At 46.6% G+C, this 18,716-nt stretch overlaps 1 protein-coding gene across 5 annotated transcripts in view; it reads left to right on the top strand.

Moving 5' to 3' along the window:
• PTPRM (protein tyrosine phosphatase receptor type M) overlaps nt 1-18,716 on the top strand; it is a 747,728-nt gene that overhangs the window by 687,356 nt on the left and 41,656 nt on the right. For all 5 annotated transcript variants that reach the window (XM_073790533.1, XM_073790536.1, XM_073790535.1 and 2 more), the window contains one exon: nt 779-876. In XM_073790533.1, coding sequence (XP_073646634.1) covers nt 779-876 — 98 coding nt within the window. The remainder of the gene's footprint in view (nt 1-778; nt 877-18,716) is intronic.

Raw genomic sequence — 18,716 nt, 5'->3', positions numbered from 1 at the left:
TACATGTAGACCCTCAAACATGCATGGGCATGAAGTCGAGTTTGGGTTTTTAAAAAATCTGCATTAAAAGCAAGTTTAAGTTCCAGCTTTCCATACCTATACAGTATCTATAGCATTGGCATTTTGTAACCCATTTTTTCCCTCTTTTTTTCCCAGTCCATAAAAAGAGCTTTTGAATACTAAGATCCCAAAAGCTGGGGCAGCAGATCCCGGTCACGTTCAGTGACAGGAAGTACAACTGCTTGAATCCAACTCCTCTCTTGCTTGAAGGAGTCAGGCGAAAATTTTAAAAAGGATTAATTTGACAGATAGCACAGAATAAGAAAAATATTAGAAACAAGAAAAGGCCATTTTTCCTATAGATGCTCATTTCATTCTATATACCATTTCCCGGGATATCTGCCAGTCGTTAGCAGGAAGAGTAATGGTACCCATTTCTTTTTTTAAATTTCACCCTTGAGTATTATGGAGATAAATAGCTAAATGATGAAGAAATAACTTTCTTTCACGGCAGTCGTTTAAGAAGGGCAAAAGAGCTCAAATGCAGATACAGTGGATGACACGAAAAAATTCAACCATGAGTGAAAAATTCAGTATTTCTAAGGGTGTCGTTTTAGAAAGAATACCCTCTCGCATCAACACTAGAAGGAGAGCTCTGTCCACCTAGAAAAGTAAGGGGACTGCCTGTGGCCATCCATAGATTTCTTTGCAAGCCCCAGAAATTTTCCAGTTGCAAACTCACAAAGAAAACAAAAGTCTCTGCTGTGTTTTGCTGCAGGACCAATGCAAGAGACCATCTATGACTTCTGGAGGATGGTGTGGCATGAAAACACAGCGAGCATCATCATGGTGACCAACCTGGTGGAAGTGGGGAGGGTAAGTGGTCCTCTCCGCCTCCTGGTCATTTGTTCCTTGCTTAGCCAGCTCTGGAAGCAGTGTGTGTCCTTCCAAAAATATCAGCTACCATGGCTCCTCCTCTTGCTTGCTTATAAATTATCAGGAAACATAGCCTGAATTGCTTTCATTTGTTGTGATAGCAACAGACAGAAAAGGCACTCAAGATTTAAAAGCAGTTGTCATCCGGCTATATTGAGCGCACAACAACACAAAAACACGGCGGAGCATGCATGCTGGTTGTTGGGTGTCAGAACACAACGGGAGGCCCCAGGAGACAGGACTGCATTCCCCACCTCTGGGAAATCCACTCTGAGAATAGCCAGCAGGCCTGGAGTCAATCCTGGGCTTAGAAATCCAGCATCTCCTCTCGCTTAGATTTTCCTTTCCTGACCTGTAAAGTGGAGACGACACTCCGACCCCCTCCCCCACCACCCACCCCCCCCGCCACCCCAAGGTCTTGGGTTACTTCATCTGTATTGACTATGGAGGAGCTATTTTTATTTAACCAGGAATTTCTTAAGTAATTAAGATCTCGGTCGTGGGATGTGACAGGATTCTTTCCAAAGGGAAATTTTAAAACGAGCAGATACACAGGTGCAACTGCTTTGTTGAATAGTGGGCCCAGTTCTGTGGTTCTGCTGGAGGACCCATTACTTCTCAGAGAGGTTGACGTTGTGAGATCTACCCTCAGCCTAGAGATTAGCCTTGAATTGAGATATCGGGGCAGAAACCATAAAGGGGTTGTTTCTTAAGATTAGCTGTCGGCCTTGAAAAGAAAGGAAATCCTGCCATTTACAACACAGATGCACCTGGAGGACATCACGCCAGGTGAAATAAGCCAGTCGCAGAAGGACAGAGACTGCGCAGTTCCACTCAAAGGAACAATGGAGGATAGTCGAATCTTAGAAGCAGAAAGTACAAGAGTGGTTGCCAAGGACTGCAGGGAGGGAGAGGTGGGGGGTGATGTTCAGTGGGTATGAGGTTTCAGTTATGCCAGATGAACAAGTTCTAGAGATCTGCTGTACAAAGTGTACTTGTAGTCAACAATAGGCCTCGCATACTTGATTTGTGAAGAGGGTAGACCTCACGATAAGTGCTCTTAATACACACACACACACACACACACACACACACACACACACGGGCATGCACCAAGAACAAAGGCACACAGGAAACCACAGGAGGTGGTGGATATTGTCTATAACCTTGGTTGTAGTGATGGTACCAAGGATATCTGCATGTGTCAAAACCCATCAAATTGTGCACATGAGGTTTTTTGTACATCACTTATACTTCTTCAATACATCTGTTTAAAAAATGGATTTTCAGAAGGTATCAGGAAGCACAAACCGGGAAGAAGAGAGACATTAAGAAGTGGGAGGGGGGCTTCCCTGGGCGCAGTGGTTGAGAGTCCGCCTGCCGATGCAGGGGACACGGGTTCGTGCCCCGGTCCGGGAAGATCCCACATGCCGCAGAGCGGCTGGGCCCGTGAGCCATGGCCGCTGAGCTTGCGCGTCCGGAGCCTGTGCTCCGCAACGGGAGAGGCCACAACAGTGAGAGGCCCGCGTACCGCAAAAAAAAAAAAAAAGTGACCCGTGGAAAAGCACTAGTCCCAAACGTATTATAGGTATATTCTGCTAAATAAATAGTCAAGGAATGGGTAATTCAAATCTTATAAAAATTATTCTGAGAAGAGAAAAAGAAAGACTACTGCCCCATTTTATTTTAAGAGGCTAGTATAACCTTGATATCAAAACCAGAAAAGGACATAGCAAAAGGGAAAATTATAGATACCACAAATTAGGAAGAAATGAATACACCAACAGATCAAAAAAGAGAGCCCAGATGTTGATGTAGGCATTTGTGGGAAAATGTGTAATTAGTGGGAAAAGCATGAGCTTTTCCATCAATTGAACTGGGACTTTTGATTATCCATGTGGACTAAAACAAAAAGCCCATAAATGAATACTAAATAAAGACCAAAAGTTTTAAACACTTTAAAACTTTTAGAAGGAAATATGGGGGAAAATATTTATGGCCTTTGTTTTAAGAGTGTTTCAAATACACCAAAAGCTCAACACGTTAAGAAAAGGATGGGGAAAATTGACTATTAAAATGTAAAATTTTCTGTAGAATAAAGGATATTAGTAAAGTGACAAGACAAGTGGGGAGAAGCTATGGGCCCCTTATGTAAAGTAGAAAAGCTTACAAAGCACTAGTTTACATACTAACGGTGTAAAAACCATTTCCGTCTCTCAATTCCCTGTCTCCTGGGAGACATCGAGAGCAGGGGAGCTGGCTGAAAGTGGGGCTGGGGGGAGTCGCTGAGCTCCCCACCACCAACCCCTCACGTGGGCGGTGGAGATGTCATAGCACCTGCTTCACAGGGATCTTGTAAAGATTAAATGAGTTTCTACGTGTCAGGTGGTTAGAGAAGTTCCCACCCCATTCTGAGGACTACGTAAACACAGATATTAATGTAACCCTTACATTTTCTCCAGCAAAGCTAAGACCTACAGTGGTATCTATAAATTACCTTTTTTCACCCCAAATCAGTATTTTGCTATGAAAGCAGTAATGACCACTGGAGAAAAAAAAAAAAAATTCAACTGCACCAGAAAGCAAGCTCCTTTCAGGGAGGAGACAACCTTACAAATTTTTGGTCTCTCTCTCCTGGCACTCAGGAAATGCCCAACAAAGTGAATGAATGCGAATTCTTCCCTCTTAGTGTTAGAGAGTAGCTAGCATCTGCTAGGTTAACTGTGAGACAGCTAAGCTAAATATTTCATCTGTTTCTTCCCCTGAAATGTATGATCCATCCTGAATCTTCACTCGTCTCACAAATACTTGTTGACTGCCCCTAGTATGATAAGGAGCAAGAGAGACGTGGAGACGGCTTTGCACAGCTTTGCTTTCCCAGTAACTGTATTCCTTGAAAGTTATTTACCAGGTTTTACGTCTTTGCATCGGAGCTCACTTAAAATAATCCCAAGATAAATTATTTTGAAAAGTAGATAATTATTAAAAATAACACCTACTACTGGATTTTTTTAAAATAAAGGCGCACGTGTATTTTTTGCTTATTTGAAATTCCAACGTGTGCTCTCTCAGGACTCAGTGACTGTGTTACCAACCAGGGTTCTTGGCCTCCTTAATCAATAGAAATTGATAAGAGGCCAGACAAGAAATTCAGGCCAGGCTTTATTGGGGCCTGTGTTGCAGCAGGGGGAAGCGAAAACAAGCAACAGGTTCCCATGCTTATTCCCGAGGCAGGGCAAGCTGGTTCCTTGTATGGGGTGAGGGTAGGGGTGTGTCCAGGGGTCGGGCCGGAGGCGTGGCTTAGGGGATTTGCCCACTCCTTTGGTGGTGGTGTGTGCAGGGGGCATGTGCCCTGTTTTTGCTCCTGGCTCTTCAGAAGTGGCAGTTGAGTGTTTGGGGTCTTTTTGTATCTTTTGTCCAGAATTTGCCCCAACTGTATATGCACGCAGTTATTTTTAGTCCCTTATAGTTTTTTTGTATTTTGTTGCTTGAAGAGACGTGTGTCCAGGTGCAAGCACTGCAACAAAGGGTCCCAGGTCCCAGCCTGTCTCAACTAGAGGTGAGCTGTTTTCATATGACAAACGCTCTTCCTTTAAGGAAGAATCAGGACAGCATGGTCTTTGGCTAACAGGTCAAAGGGAGATTGCGCTATAAAACTACTATAGTAAAAAAGCTTCAAACACCAAAGCCTGTTGGACATGGCATCTTTTGCTGGAATGCAAGTTTCATTCCGAGTTACGTGCCTTGGAATAATAGCAAATAAAAAGGCCAGGCAGTGGTGGTCTCTGTTCCTTCCATCAGGCACTTGGACCCATCCCATACAGGGTGGCCACTGTTGATATTTTTGATGGAAACTATTCTTTCTGACAAATAACCGTGGACACTTCAGCTAACAGTGTGCAGCAGAAGAGGGGAGTCAGGGTTCAAGTTCAGCCATAAATGGAAGCCCACAGGCTCACAGAAATCCAGTAATTTTAGGTCTGGTAAGCCTACTAAAACAAAAAATCCTTGCAAATGCTTACCCGGTTTGTGGGGATGTGGCAAGCTCTGGAGAGTCCTCCCCTGTTACCATCAGCCTCTTGGACCAACCTGTCTTCAATTAGTAATGCACTTAATGGCATCTGTCCTTGAAATGTCTGGTGTGATTTGGGGATGTTGACAAAAGGTCACATGCCCTTCGGGAAAAAGTCGAATCTTATTCCAGGCTGTTTCCCATTGTTCATCCTGCACATTTGTTGAGAGATGACGTTTCCATTTTCCATGGTTGGAAACAGCAGCAACAAACCACTGAAGAAATGAAAATGACATGGTTTTAAGGGGAGCAACTAGCTACTTACCACGTTGAGCGCAAGCACGCAGTGTGTCCTTCATGAATCAGGCATGAGCCCGGGAACGCTGTTTGTTTACACAGACTTGATTCATTAAGTCAGAGCCGGGCAGCTTTCCCCAGATTTCTGCCCTGCAGCGCTCCGCATTAGGCCGCTGTAATTGCTGGTGTTAGAGCTGCTGGGAGGCCTTCCCTGTCGCAGCACCTGTGCAGAAGACTCAGACGCTGCACTTCCCTCCAGCGGGATCCCCGGTACATCTGCCAGGACCTGTCATTATCTAAGACTTCCTGGTCACCCCCGTGCGTCCCTCTCAGCCCGTGTGTTGTGGGAAGGGACCCTTGTCAGTTTCCCTGGCACCTGATGACAGCTGCACACCTGGCATGTAAATTGCGCCGGATGTGCTGTGATTGTTTTCCCTCTTTAATGAACCCGCCCGAGGGACGCTGAGCTCTTTATCCATCGCCTGTTTCCCCGGCACTCCCATTGACACGGTTTCCACGGAGCCTCAGGACTCCGCTGTGTTCTACTAATTCATCTGCCAAAAGTCTTAGAACCAAATCTGGGGGCCTCCCAAAGGAGATTTTTTTCCACTGGTAATTTAAGCTAATGATTTCTAAACATATTTAGTCAGTTTTATGAAGGCCTCATTAGAATGTGACTGTTTATTAAAAAGCCAAATGAGGTCTCAGAGTCATGTAGGAAAATTATCGTTGAGCTGCTCTGAATAGTTCTGATAACAGGTGATGAAGGCTTTTGGAGCTAAGAGAAGTAGAGACCAGAGACGTTAAGCCCCATCAGTGTAAGGGATGCGAGGGGGCCACCTAAACAGATGCTTTAAAGGTTGTCATTTACCCAGAGGGGTTGACCTATAATTCCTTTCACAACGTTTATCACTAAAAGGATAACAAAAGAAAAAAGTTAAAAATGAACACTGTTCGTCAGAATTAGCTGTCAAATTCACATGCAAGGAAGGTATATTAAGATTTCAAGTGCACCTGTCACATACAACAAAGAACATTTGCTTTTCTACAAAAGCCACCAGATCCAGGATCAATGGAAGAAGCAAGAGAGAAGCAAGATTTCCCCCTTTATAACATGGGGAAATACTGTTTAATAGTAAAAATAACATAGGTAATGCCTAACAGGACAAAATAATAATATTTTTTACAAAATTTCTTAAGTTGTTCCAGTTTGTACATGAAAGGGAAGAGACAAATTCTTTTTGAAGACATTGCTGAAATTTTTCTGTCTTGAACTCTCACGATTGCCTTTCATCGATCTTTTTTTAATGAATTAAATATTTAAGATGGACATTTTGTGACCTGGGTAATTACAGCCTTAACTTTTGATGAATTTATACTCATTCAATAAGTAGTCCTCTCCATTTTGATCTACCATCAACCATTTCAGCGGTCATATTAATGTAGCCGATTCAAGCCTTGCCTCTCTCCATAACTTTAATACAAAACTAGGAAAAAGAGGAAGTCTGCACTGTGGCCTGTGACGATTCCCACCCAGGCCACGCCACATTTCATGTCACCTCCTCCAGCACATCACCCAAGAAATGAGGCCCTAACTGGTCCTGAGCCATCAGCAGCAGGAGAGGGGCCCCCTGCCAGCCCCTCCCTCCACGAAGCCAGATTTCCAGTACAGAAGACTCCGTAGCTGCCCTGTGAACCTTTGAGGTTTTCTCAGCCCAACGACCTCAGGTCCCCTCTGTAAAAAGTTAGAAAATCAGCCCAAGAGCCTGATTTGTCTTGTTCACAAACTAACCCAAAAGTGGGCTTTCTGATCCCTTTTCAGCACAATGTATGCAACATTTAATGATACACTTACTGTATCCAAGGCACTAAGAAATACAAAGGTATTTATAATTCACTTGTCCTGGAAGAACATAAACTACGGTATTAGGGAACATTCAAACCATCAGCTATAATACACGTAAGTCAGAATGATGGTGACCCTAGTGAAGGGACTGAGTCTGCCTAAGGGAATCTCAGAGGACTGCATGGAGGAGGTAGTGAGGAGCTGGACTTAAATGGGAGAAGAGATTTTAAATGGCAGGAATGAGACAGAAACCACTTGAGGGAAAACAGAGAAAGGGGAGTAAATGAAAGATCGGGAAGGAGCGAGTGGTCTGACGCAGGTGGCTGGAGCCCTGATGGGGAGGTACTGTGAACCCGGAGGCAGGAGGCTGGTTGAGGTCTTGTCCGTAGGGGTCTGAAATGCCTTTCTAGGAGGGCAAAGGAGGAGCAGGGAGTGGGGGGTGTGCTTGTGTGGTGTACGGAAGGCATGAAGCTGGTGCATCCTATGTCCTAATTAATGTTGTTGAGAGACAGTTCTAGTGGCCGCTAGAGAAAGGTTTAGAAGGGTTACAGAAGGGCATGGAGACAGGGTAGGCCAGAGCAAGACTCGGTGAGGGACGTGGTGGGCTCGGACTGTGGCAGGGGTGATACCCACCCGGGTCCTTGGACTCTGTAATCAATCGAAATTGATAAGAGGCCAGACGAGGGATCCAAGCAAGGCTTTACTGGGGGTCGTGCTGCTGCACAAGGGAGAGAAAACAAGAAACAGGTGCCCTTGCTCGCTCCCTGAGGCGGGGCGAGCTGGTCCCTTAAATGGGGTGAGGGTGGGGGTGGGTTGGTGGGTGGGGCCAGAGGAGTGGCTTAGGTGGTCTGCCCGCCCCCTGGGTGGTGCCGGGTGCTGGGATCAGCCCTGCTTTTGCTCCCGGCACCTCAGAAGTGACAGTTGGTTTGTGGCCTTCTTGTATCTTATTGTTCATAATTTGCCCCAACTGCACATGTGCAGTTATTTTTAGTCCCTTACAGTTTCTTCGTATTTTGTTGCTGGAGGAGACATTCGTTCAGGTGCAAGCACTCCAGTAAAGGGTCCCAGGTCCCAGCCTATCTCAGTGGCATTTGGAATTTATGGGAGACACATAATTTGGGTGTTATTTGGGGATGCTGATGGGGGCTTGAATATGAACCCAGATTTCTACTGGGTTGTGACTCGGATTGATGTAAAGGCTATTAACCAAGAATGAGTATCCCTTCCCTTCCCAACCAGGGAAGGAAAGAAGAGCAGTTTTAATAAAGCCGTAACATGATTCATCAATGTATTTGGGGCATGCTGAGTTTGAGACTCTGAATGAACAACGTGGGGCTTTCCAGGAAGAGGGATGCGTGAGCTGATGACACAAACTATGAAACGTGAGCTTCTCCCTTCGTTTACTGAGCATCTACTATGTGCTAGGCTTTGGGCTAGACTGGGGAGGGCAAGATGAAAAGACCTGGCACAATCTAAGAGAAAGACAAGCAAACCAGAAAAGTATAATGTGAAGCGATAACCACTGAAACAGAAGCATGGCATCCTCGGCAGAAAGAGCGAGAAGAGGGCTGAAGACAGCCCTGGAAGGCGTCTATATCTAGGGGCAGGGCGGGGGGGGGGCTAAGGGCTAGGGATGGAGTCAGATAAGAAGAGCAAGAGAGATGGGGCATAACCACGAGACCCGGAACCGTGACAAGTAAGAGAGGATGCAGGTGAGCAGCGTGAGGGAAGCTGCAGAGAGCGAGGTGCATGGGACTGCAGGGGAGGGTAAGGAACACAGTATATTGAGCACCTGCTCTGTGCCCGGTGTTCCCCTCAATGATTGAACAAGCCTTACTTCCTTAATTATCACAGCTGCCCTATGAGATGCAAAGAGTCCTGTTTTCAAAATTAATAAACTAAGGCTCAGCGAGGTTAAATGCAGTAGACCCTTGAACAGTGCAGGGGTTAAGGGCACCGACCCTTCGCTCCATTGAAAATCCGCTTGTAACTTGTAGTCAGCCCTCTGTCTGTGCGTGTTGTTCCTCCATATCCAAGGTTCCACACCTGTGGACTCGGCCGACCTCAAATCGTATAGTACCGTAGTGCTCGTATTTAGTGAGAAAAAAGAATCTGCTCATCAGGGGACCCACGCAGTTCAAACCCATGTTGTTCAAGGGTCAGTTGTAATTTGGCAGAGGGCACAGAGCAGAGCTAGAATTTGAGTCTTCGTCTGTCTAGTTCCAAAGCCCAGGCTGTCTCCACCATTCCCCAGGACCTCCCTGTGAACAACTAAGTGTAGTGTTGTTAACCAAAACTTCAGAAACAAGAGACCTGATTGAAATAAAGAGTTTACTGGGGGTTTGTTAGGACTGCAGCCCGGGAGACACTGACTGAAGAAAGACTTGAATTGTGGACTACAAAATGGGGGAGGCTTATAAAAGCAAAACCTGCATGGTTCCATGGGCTGTTTATCAAGAATTACAGTCGGAGCTGGAAAGGCGTGAGGGTGCCGATTAAGCAAGGATTGGTTGGGGTCTGAAATGGTTGCATAGTTACAAGAGGGAAGCTTGTAGCTTGCAGCTGGCAGGTATTGTTTTAAAGATGGCTGGTGTCCTTGAGTTTGGTATGGTTCACAGGAAGTTCAAGCTGTCAGTGGTGCAGGGACGTGTCTGAGCCGGGTCCTCAATGGCCGCCCGCCTCCATCTCCGTTTGCCTGTACTGTGATGGCCCCATTATAATTTCACTTTGTCATCAGTACCTACCAGGTTGCAGTGTGCCATAGAACCAGGACCCCAATGGCCATGGAGTAGTGGCTACACGTGTGATAAAGACATTAGTGTAGCTTGTTCTTGGAGAATTGAATCCAAGGAAAGAGATGAAGCAGCACCTAGAGGGAAGCAGGATCAAGATGTGATGATAGAGTTGGTGTGTGTGTGTCTGTGTGTGTCGGTGTGTGTGTTTGCCGCTGTGTGTCTGTGTGTGTCTCTGTGTGTGCATGTTTGTGTGTGTCTGTGTGTTTGTGTGTGTCTGTGTGTTTGTGTGTGTCTGTGTAGGGTGGATAGGAGCATACCTGGGAGTCTGAAGAGAAGATAGAATTGGAAGCAGAGATTGAAGGTCCAAGAAGAGAAAGGGGAGAGATGATCATACTAAGTGAAGTAAGACAAAGAAAGACAAATATCACATGACATCACTTATATGTGGAATCTTAAAAAATGACACAAATGAACTTATTGACAAAACAGAAACAGACTCACAGACATAGGAAACAAACTTATGGTTACCAAAGGGGAAAGGGGGAGGGATAAATGAGGAGTTTGGGATTAATAGATACACACTACTATATATAAAATAGATAACCAACTAGGACCTACTGTATAGCACAGGGAACAATACTCAATACTCTGTAATAACCTATATGGGAAAAGAATCTGAAAAAGAATAGAAATATATATAGATATGTGGAGATATATAGATATGTATGTGTGTGTATAACCGAATCACTTTGCTGTGCCTGAAACTAACACCAACTGTAAATCAACTATACTTCAATTTAAAAAAAGAAGAGAAAGGGGGCAGGTGACAGAGGAAAATCGCAGAGCAGGTGGGAGGGGACTCCCTCAGGTACCCAGCATATGCTACACACCAGCCAGTGTGTACACACACAAGAGGCTGCGGCTACAAAGGCATTAAGTGTATGCCTGTCCACAGCAATGGGGAGTCAAGCAAGGTGATTAAATCCTATGATTAAGGCTTTGCAGAGTGCTGCTACAGTAGTTCAGAAAGAAGGTGCCTCATCAGACCGGGAGTTGAGGATGCAGGGTTTGTCAATAAATGCTTCCCAGACAAAGCGGTGCATGGGCCTGAGTGTGGAGGGGCAAATGGGACTGAACCAGCAAAGAAGGCAGGGTGCTCCAGGCAGAGGCAACCACAGGACCCCGAAGGGACACTGCAGCTGTGCTCAGAATGAACGTGGGGAAGGGGGAGAGACTGAGGCTTTGTCGTAGAGAGGCAGGTGTGCATGTGAGGAACTGGGCCTCTTCTTGCGACCAACACAGAGCCCCTGAAGGAGCAGTGAGGGAGCGACGTGGAGAGAGGGTCATGATGGAGATGCTACAGAGAGGAAGCAGTCCCAGGGCAGGGAGAGAGCCACTGGATTTAACAAGGAGAAGGTCACCTTTTGCCTGAGTGGTTCAGAGGGATGACCTCCCAGAGTTCTCTGACTGTATGCAACGGGAATCAACCCAGGCTAATTTAAGCCAAAGGGACATTTGTTGGAAGAGTATTAGGAGCTCAAAATGTTACTTTGAAGAATAAGACGTGCACACAGACAGGAAAGACGGCAGTAAATCCAGAGGGCCAGTGATCGGAGGGGCCCCACAGCCAGACAGTCTGGCCAGGGTGCAGGGGCTCAGAGGATGGGTGCCAACAATTTCCAGCCTTTTTCACTGTGCTCAGGGTTCAAATCACGAGGACAGAGCATCATCTCCCCCCGGTCGGTTCTCGTGCTCATCCCTGGCCGTCCTGGGCCCCTAATTGACAAGCCACTCCATGGGAATGAAGTGAGTCTCCAAGAGGAAGTCAAGGATGTATCAGGAAGGATGATGGATGAAATGGATGTTGTGACAGAAAACAGCATGACTCCCTACAGATGGTGAGGATGGAAGGCAGCCTGCAGGGTCGAGGCAGGAGTAGAAAATCAGGAGGTGTAGACTGAGTTTAAACTTGTCAGAAGCTTAGCCGAGAAAGGAAGGGAGAGACATAGGGCTGTAGGCAGAGGAGCGTTTACAATCGAAGGGTATGTTACAGGTGGAAGACCTTTGAAAATTGTACGTGTTAGGGAAAGGACCAGGAGAGGGAGGGAGATTGAGCTGTTAGAAAGTGGACAGCTGAGGAGGCAGGAGAGGATGCATCCAGAGCGCAGGTCTTCAAGTCAGCGGTAGGAGGGGAGACGTCTTTTCCTCTGAGCCTGGAGAACAGAGACAGATGAGGATGCAGGAGAATAAATGTGACAGAAACACACGCAACAGATCTGGGAGGGTACCCGCTCCGATAACGCAGGCTTCCCGGATGAAGACAGGAGCAAGGCTGTGGCCTGAGCAAATAGCCGTTTTAGGGCGCCGTCGAGAGCACAGGTGAAGGCTCAGCCAGAGGAGGAGCTGGCGTGCTCCTCTCTGAGGAGAAGGTAAGAGGGGGAGAGAGACAGAAGCAAGGCTCAGTGGTGGCAGCTGGACCCGGGTGCACAGGGATCCTGGGATCCTGGGAGCCAGAGGCAGCTCCTCCCAGAACTGACCTGGCTGTGAACAGGTGACCACGAGAGGGACGTGATGGGCTTTACCCAGTGAGCTGGGAACCAACCAGTTCTCGCCTCCAAGCCTGAGTTCACACATCCCCGACAGGAAGGGAGGTTGGCCCAGTGAGCTGTAAAATTCCATGTTTATACGAAGAATATGGCTCTTTGTTGATTACATGTTGGCTCAGAGATCCATTTGAGTAACGGATGCATCATCAGCCCAGATGTGCCGTAATCCACGTGGCCTCAGGACCCCCCGGGCACCCACGGTGTCTGCACTGAGTACCAGCAGCAGGAGAAAGCACAGAGTCTGGGTTTTGTAAAGGGAGTGATTCAGTACAAAGCCATGAGTGTCACTTCCTTGGGAGAGAGGCATCCACTCCTATTTCTTCTGCACTATTATACACGGATTTTGTAGAAGACCTAGAGCGGTACATTGCAGCGTGATTAGGTACCCATGAGACGAATTCTGCGAGGTTCTGTCTGTACATAATTTATGCAGACCATAAAAGATGCACAGTCTATAATTTATAGACCTTCTTTTGAAAATGATCTAATCTGACTACAGATTTGGAGAGAACATATTCTTTTCAAAAGTTCTCAAAATTGCCTATAACAATCCACTGGTTTATCAACTGGCATATCAAGCAATCTTACCTTCTGAGCACATTTCCATCTTTTTAACCGATGCTCAGCAGTACCGCCTCTGAGGCAGGCAGCAGGAAGGGGGTCTTCGGGGGAAATGTGGCCCCTTGCAATCATCTAATAAAGATATCCATGCGCAGCCCATCGTGTTCTGTGTAACCCCATGTGTGATTTTTGCATCTGGAAGAAGATCCCCTTGTGCACAGAAATAGTTACTTTACGCCCAAAAAGTTAATAAGGAATCATCACCATCACTTAATGTCCATTAATCCAATTTGGATAACCAGTCTGTTTAACTGCAAGGTAAACTGTGGTATAAAGGATATGCACAAACAACTTCGTTTAACTAGGAAACACTTCACTGACTACTAATTTGGGTGGCAATTGTGAAAAATAGGAGACTAAAGGAAAAAAAGCAAGGAGAAAACCACGGACCTTTCTTCTTCAGTCTCCCTGAAGGCTTATCGAATATTTCACATTAAACACTCAGTACTGCCTTTTTATTTTTTTATTTTATCGAAGTATAGTTGATTTACAATGTTGTGTTAATTTCTGCTGTACAGCAAAGTGATTCAGTTATACATATGCATATTCATTTTCATATTCTTTTCCATTATGGTTTTTCACAGGATATTGAATATAGTTCCCTGTGCTATACAGCAGGACCTTGTTGTTCATCCAGTCTATATATAATAGTTTGCATCTGCTAATCCCAAACTCTCAACTCATACCCCCAGCTCCCTCCCCCTGGGCAACCACAAGTCTGTTCTCTATGTCTATGAGTCTGTTTCTGTTTCGCTAAGTACTGCATTTTAAAGCTCAAAGTAATGAGGCTTCTTATAGAAAAGGTATCTGTAATGCTAACCCCAACTTCTGTAACCTTTATTCTCATGGTGTCCCTGCAAATAAGCGTGTATGTGTGTGTGTACATGCATGCGTTTTTTTAAGGCTAGCTATTCCCCTCCCTCACACTTGCTTACATGGGTAACCAGACTAGATCTCTCTCACAACTTCCACACTTCCTGTACTTGATAAAAGGTTCTTCCCAAATGTACGCATCACACACACACACACACACACACACACACACACACACACCCTCTCTCTCTCTCTCTCTCTCTCTCCTGCTCACACATACTTACCTCAGTTTCAGAAATGTTCTTTGCCTTGTCGGGAACAGCAGGCTGTTTGTTCTAAGTGCAGACCATTGTCTCTTTTTTCCTGAATTCTGCATGAGTCGACACAGTGAATTAATGAATTTCCTGGGGTGGAGGCAGGACCAGTCATACCTTTTTCTCACAGGCTCTGTTTCTCTGCCGTTGCCATTGTTGGACACCTTAACCCCTTGAAGTCTGTCCACCACTCCTGTGACTTTGCTGAGGCACCTGCAGCCAGTTAAGATGCGGTGCTCAAGTGACCTCGTACCCTGCTGTAGGTGAGGCCAGGGAAACAGAAGAGAGGCGCCCACCTTCAAAACATTCACCCTGCAGTTATAGAGGAGGACACACCGTCATGTACAAGAAGGAACTAAACTCCCTTGGGGACCGTGCTGCCCTCCCAGACCACAGGCCTCCGAGAGCAAAGACTAGGGTATGTCATCTGTGAATCCCACAGGGTCAGACACATAGAAAGTATTAGGAAGTCCTCAGTGAATGTTTCTGAAGAGGTGGAAGAATAATTACAAAGGAACAGATAAGCTGGTGCAAGATAACGACTCGTACGAGGGAAACTTCTGTTCACTGCTCCCCTTCGCCTGGTTCTTCCACTCGGGAGAACAGACTGCAGGCGCGAGCCACCCGTGTGTGTGTGTGACGTGGTCCCCTGGGCGCCAGTGAGGATCACGACAGCTCTGTCTGTGATGACAGAGAGGAGGCTACATCTGGCCTCCCCAGTCAACCCTTTGGTATGATGTTCTTGGTAACTCAGCCCAATCCATGCTGTCCCTTTAACAGAAGGCAAAGTCATTTTTACCCAAAGCTGGATGAATTATAAATTAGGCTTCTTAGAGGATTCTTTCTGTGTGGTGAGTCAGCTGATGCTTTCTTATGGGCCATCTCTCACATGGCTAGGATTGAAACATGTTTGCGGGTCTGAATAACAGGTGTTTCCCAGAACTCGCTCTCCTGGCCCCCCAGGGAGTGCGAGCTGAGTGCAGATCAGCTGTTCAGTATTCTCCAGCTGCACCCGCGGAGGTGACTGTCGGGGGCCCACATTCGGTGCCCACATTCATGGTCACCACCGTCAAGCCCCGTCGCTTGCCTCCTGCAGACACTCGTGCCGCTTTGTCATCGGTGCCCGGCCGTGGAACATCCTCGTCTTCATCTGGGTCTGGGCTTCCTGTGTATCCACCCCTCTACTGGCCTGGGCTGGGATCCTCACTGGCTCACTCTGTCGCCTCTCACTTTACCTGCCATGTCTCTGGGGTGCATGTAGGTGGTCACCTGCCTTAGTGTCGTGAAGCGCTTAAGAGGGCAGGGGCCTGGACGTGGCAGATGGACAGGTGCGCTGGGACAGACGCATCACAGCCCCTGTTGCACGGGTACCTTCCCGGGCCGCATACATCTGTAATTTCTTGGCAGTAGAATCGGATGCAATATGGGATGGTCTCCAAGCTGCCAGAGCTCCTCTTTTGCTCCACTCACATCACTTGAAAATTGAGTTCTCTGGGAACTCCCTGGCGGTCCAGTGGTTAGGACTCTGCACATTCACTGCCAGGACCCGGATTCAATCCCTGGTTGGGCAACTTAGATCCCACAAGACGCACAGCATGGCCAAAAAAAAAAAAAGTAAATTGAGCTTCCCCCCCTCTTTGCACACTGCGGGTATATCCTATCCTTGAATAACTTGTTGAAAACCGTAAATGATGTCCTATCTTGAATGCAGAATTGTTTTTTTCCTTCTCTGAACTTTCCAAGTCTGCTGACCTCATCTTCTGAGGCCTTGCCCTGCCTTCTCCTGAAGGGTTGGGGTTATCTGGCTAAGGAAATAGGTGAGTAAATGCTGGGGACCTCTTAGGAGAAGAGGGCCAAAGAGGCAAAATAATGCAGCGAGCAGGGTTACAGTCTGTGTACAACTGCTCTCAGATTCACCAAGTGACAAGACATCAGTATGTCTACATTCCTTTCACTAATTAAGGGATTTCAATAAAGTAGGGTTCAATTCAGTTGGCTAACAGAACCCCAGAATTCACTGCCTCGGAACTTCTCCTCTCAAAGTATCTGCCGTATGTTTACGACCAGATCAGGACAACAGTTTACGGCTTAAGCCACTGCCCCATTTCTCTGGGACCAGGTTTCCAGCAATGAGAACGTGGGACAACTCTGGACACTTCTCTGATATAAAATCCAACCAAAGAACCCCCTTCACACCTGACAAGAAGGTGTGGACTACATTGCTTCCGCATTTGGGTAACGGTATTTGAAAATTGCAGAGGTGCTGCTGGATTACAGAAGTGGACTGACCTCATAGCCAGGAGATGAGTTAACTAGTAGGGATTTCACTGGATTACTCACTGGGAAGTGAAAAGAGATAGAGTCTGAAAGGAAAGAGCTGAAGGGAACCGTGACATATAGTGGAGAATTAGCCCACAGAAGGGAATAAATATGAAAAGTATGGGAGGAAATAGATATTTCAAAAGCCGACATTGGGTTCACCTCTTTTAGCTTCAGACTGTCTACTTTTGAAATAGAAACAGAACCCTTATCACTGAAAATCCTGGACGGACAGAGAAGTCTTTGTTCTAGAAAAGGATGGTACAGTCATCACCTCACCAAAGATAGATTCTTTTCTGATGTTGGGTGGAGAATCCAATATCAAGAGTGAATTTGTAGTTTTAATCCATTCAACTGATTGAATCACATACATCCCAAACCCAGGACTATTTATATGAGGTTCAGTCAACAATTAAGCAGGTCATCTATTTGTGTCACTATATTCTTCAAAGTCTTTGCTGTGTTTAGCAGTTCCTGTGATAATCTAGGGAAGAGGGTTATAGAACAGGTGAGGATATTGAGATCCAGGGAGGCCGGGGCCTTTTCTAAGTTCCTCTTTTTTGCTCCTGACCCCTGGAGCCATTTACCTCCCCCCAAAAGATTAACTGGGACAAGTGTGCACCTCAGACTACCTCAAGGGATTTAGCCCAGATTCATGTTTCTGAAACTCAAGTTCATTGTCTCTCTCATTCTGGTAGAGACCATCAAGTGTGAGCTCTTATACTCAGTAGAGCACCTGGTGCTCTACACCGTGAGCTGTTCCCTTCTTAGTAATAGAGATGCTGACATGAAGCAAAGATGGCAGCCAGTGGACATTCTCTGATGCGATGGGTCTTCAGAATTCGCAGTGACTCTGTGATGTGAGCGCTATTGTTATCTTCACTTCATAGATAATACACTGAAACTTCCAGAGGTTAAGAAACTACTCCAAGGTCATGCAGCTAGTAACTGTCAGCTTGTGACTGGAACTGCAGAACCTCCCTCCTGAGCACTAAGCTATATGGCTTCCAAAGAACCTCATTCTAGAGTCATGAAATCGATTTCCCAGACCTGGAATAATTTTAATAGCCGTGTGGTCTACTGTCCTCTTTTTTTGCACATAGGATGCTGAGGACCAAAAAGGGTCTGTGACCTGCACGAGGTCACACAGCTAGAATCAGCCTGGAGCCCTCCTGCGTGCCCACCAGGCCTCTCCTGTCACACCACGCTGCGCCATCGCTAAATGCGAGTTTTTGAGAGAACCTTCTTTATCCGTGGTCCTTAAAAGTAAAATGTTACCCCCCTGCCGAGAAGAATGTCCGCCTGTGTGTGTGTCTGTGTGTGTGGCGTTTAAAGAGCATTTCCAGGTCTATAACTAACTAAGCCAGAGAGGTCACATCCTGGAAACCTGGGGGATGTGGAAGGCACAGTCCCTGAGCTCACCTGCTCTAAGGAGCCACAGGTGTATCCGTCGTGGTGTGCAGCGTCTGCTCAGCAACTGGTAACAGAGGTGCCTGACACACATACCCAGGCGATCGACTGCTCCCAGCCCACACGCATACACTGACACACGCGTCCCAGCATCCAGTGTGTACGCGGCACCTAGCAGCCCAGCTGGCAGGGCAGCTGGCTCAGCTGCACAGAGCCGCACGGTGGTTCCGGGGGTTGTGTACACTCACAAAAAGGAACGAGTGCCCTTTACAAATGTGGGTTGTACAGAAATCCATGTCCTGCGTGCCCCCCCCACTTTTCGAACACACACTTTCTACCCCAAGACTGTTCCTCTTATTTTAAAACACAGCACCAGGAAGGTCCACCAGGATAGTGTCAGAAGCAGCTGGAAATCATGCAACAGGGACTGTCTCCTACTGAGGTCAGGAGAATCCCATCCCTCCAGCCCCCCCACCCCGTCCCCCCATCAGGGACTTAGGACTACTCCCAGAGATGCCCCCCGCCAACTTCGTCAATCCAGAGTGCCCTCCCCCTTCCACCACCCTGGGAACCTGCACTTCATCTTTCTGGTCTCATCTGTCACGTGGTCTCCCTTGTGAAGCTTTGGGTCTCTTCCTTGAGATTTAACGTTTTTCTTTCTACCTTTCAATAGCAGTTTTTGTTTTGCTAATTTTACTGCTGCCAAGCATGATCTAAGAGCTTTACAAGCAAGAATGTAGTTAATCTTTCTAAAACCATTATTATTATCCCCATCTTACAGCTGAAAAATGGAGGCACTGAGAGGTT

This window comes from Tursiops truncatus, chromosome 13 (assembly GCF_011762595.2).
Source record: "Tursiops truncatus isolate mTurTru1 chromosome 13, mTurTru1.mat.Y, whole genome shotgun sequence".
NCBI classification, from domain to species: domain Eukaryota; kingdom Metazoa; phylum Chordata; class Mammalia; order Artiodactyla; family Delphinidae; genus Tursiops; species Tursiops truncatus.
Note: the sequence above shows the minus strand (reverse complement) of the source record. Positions and strands in the feature narration are given on the sequence as shown.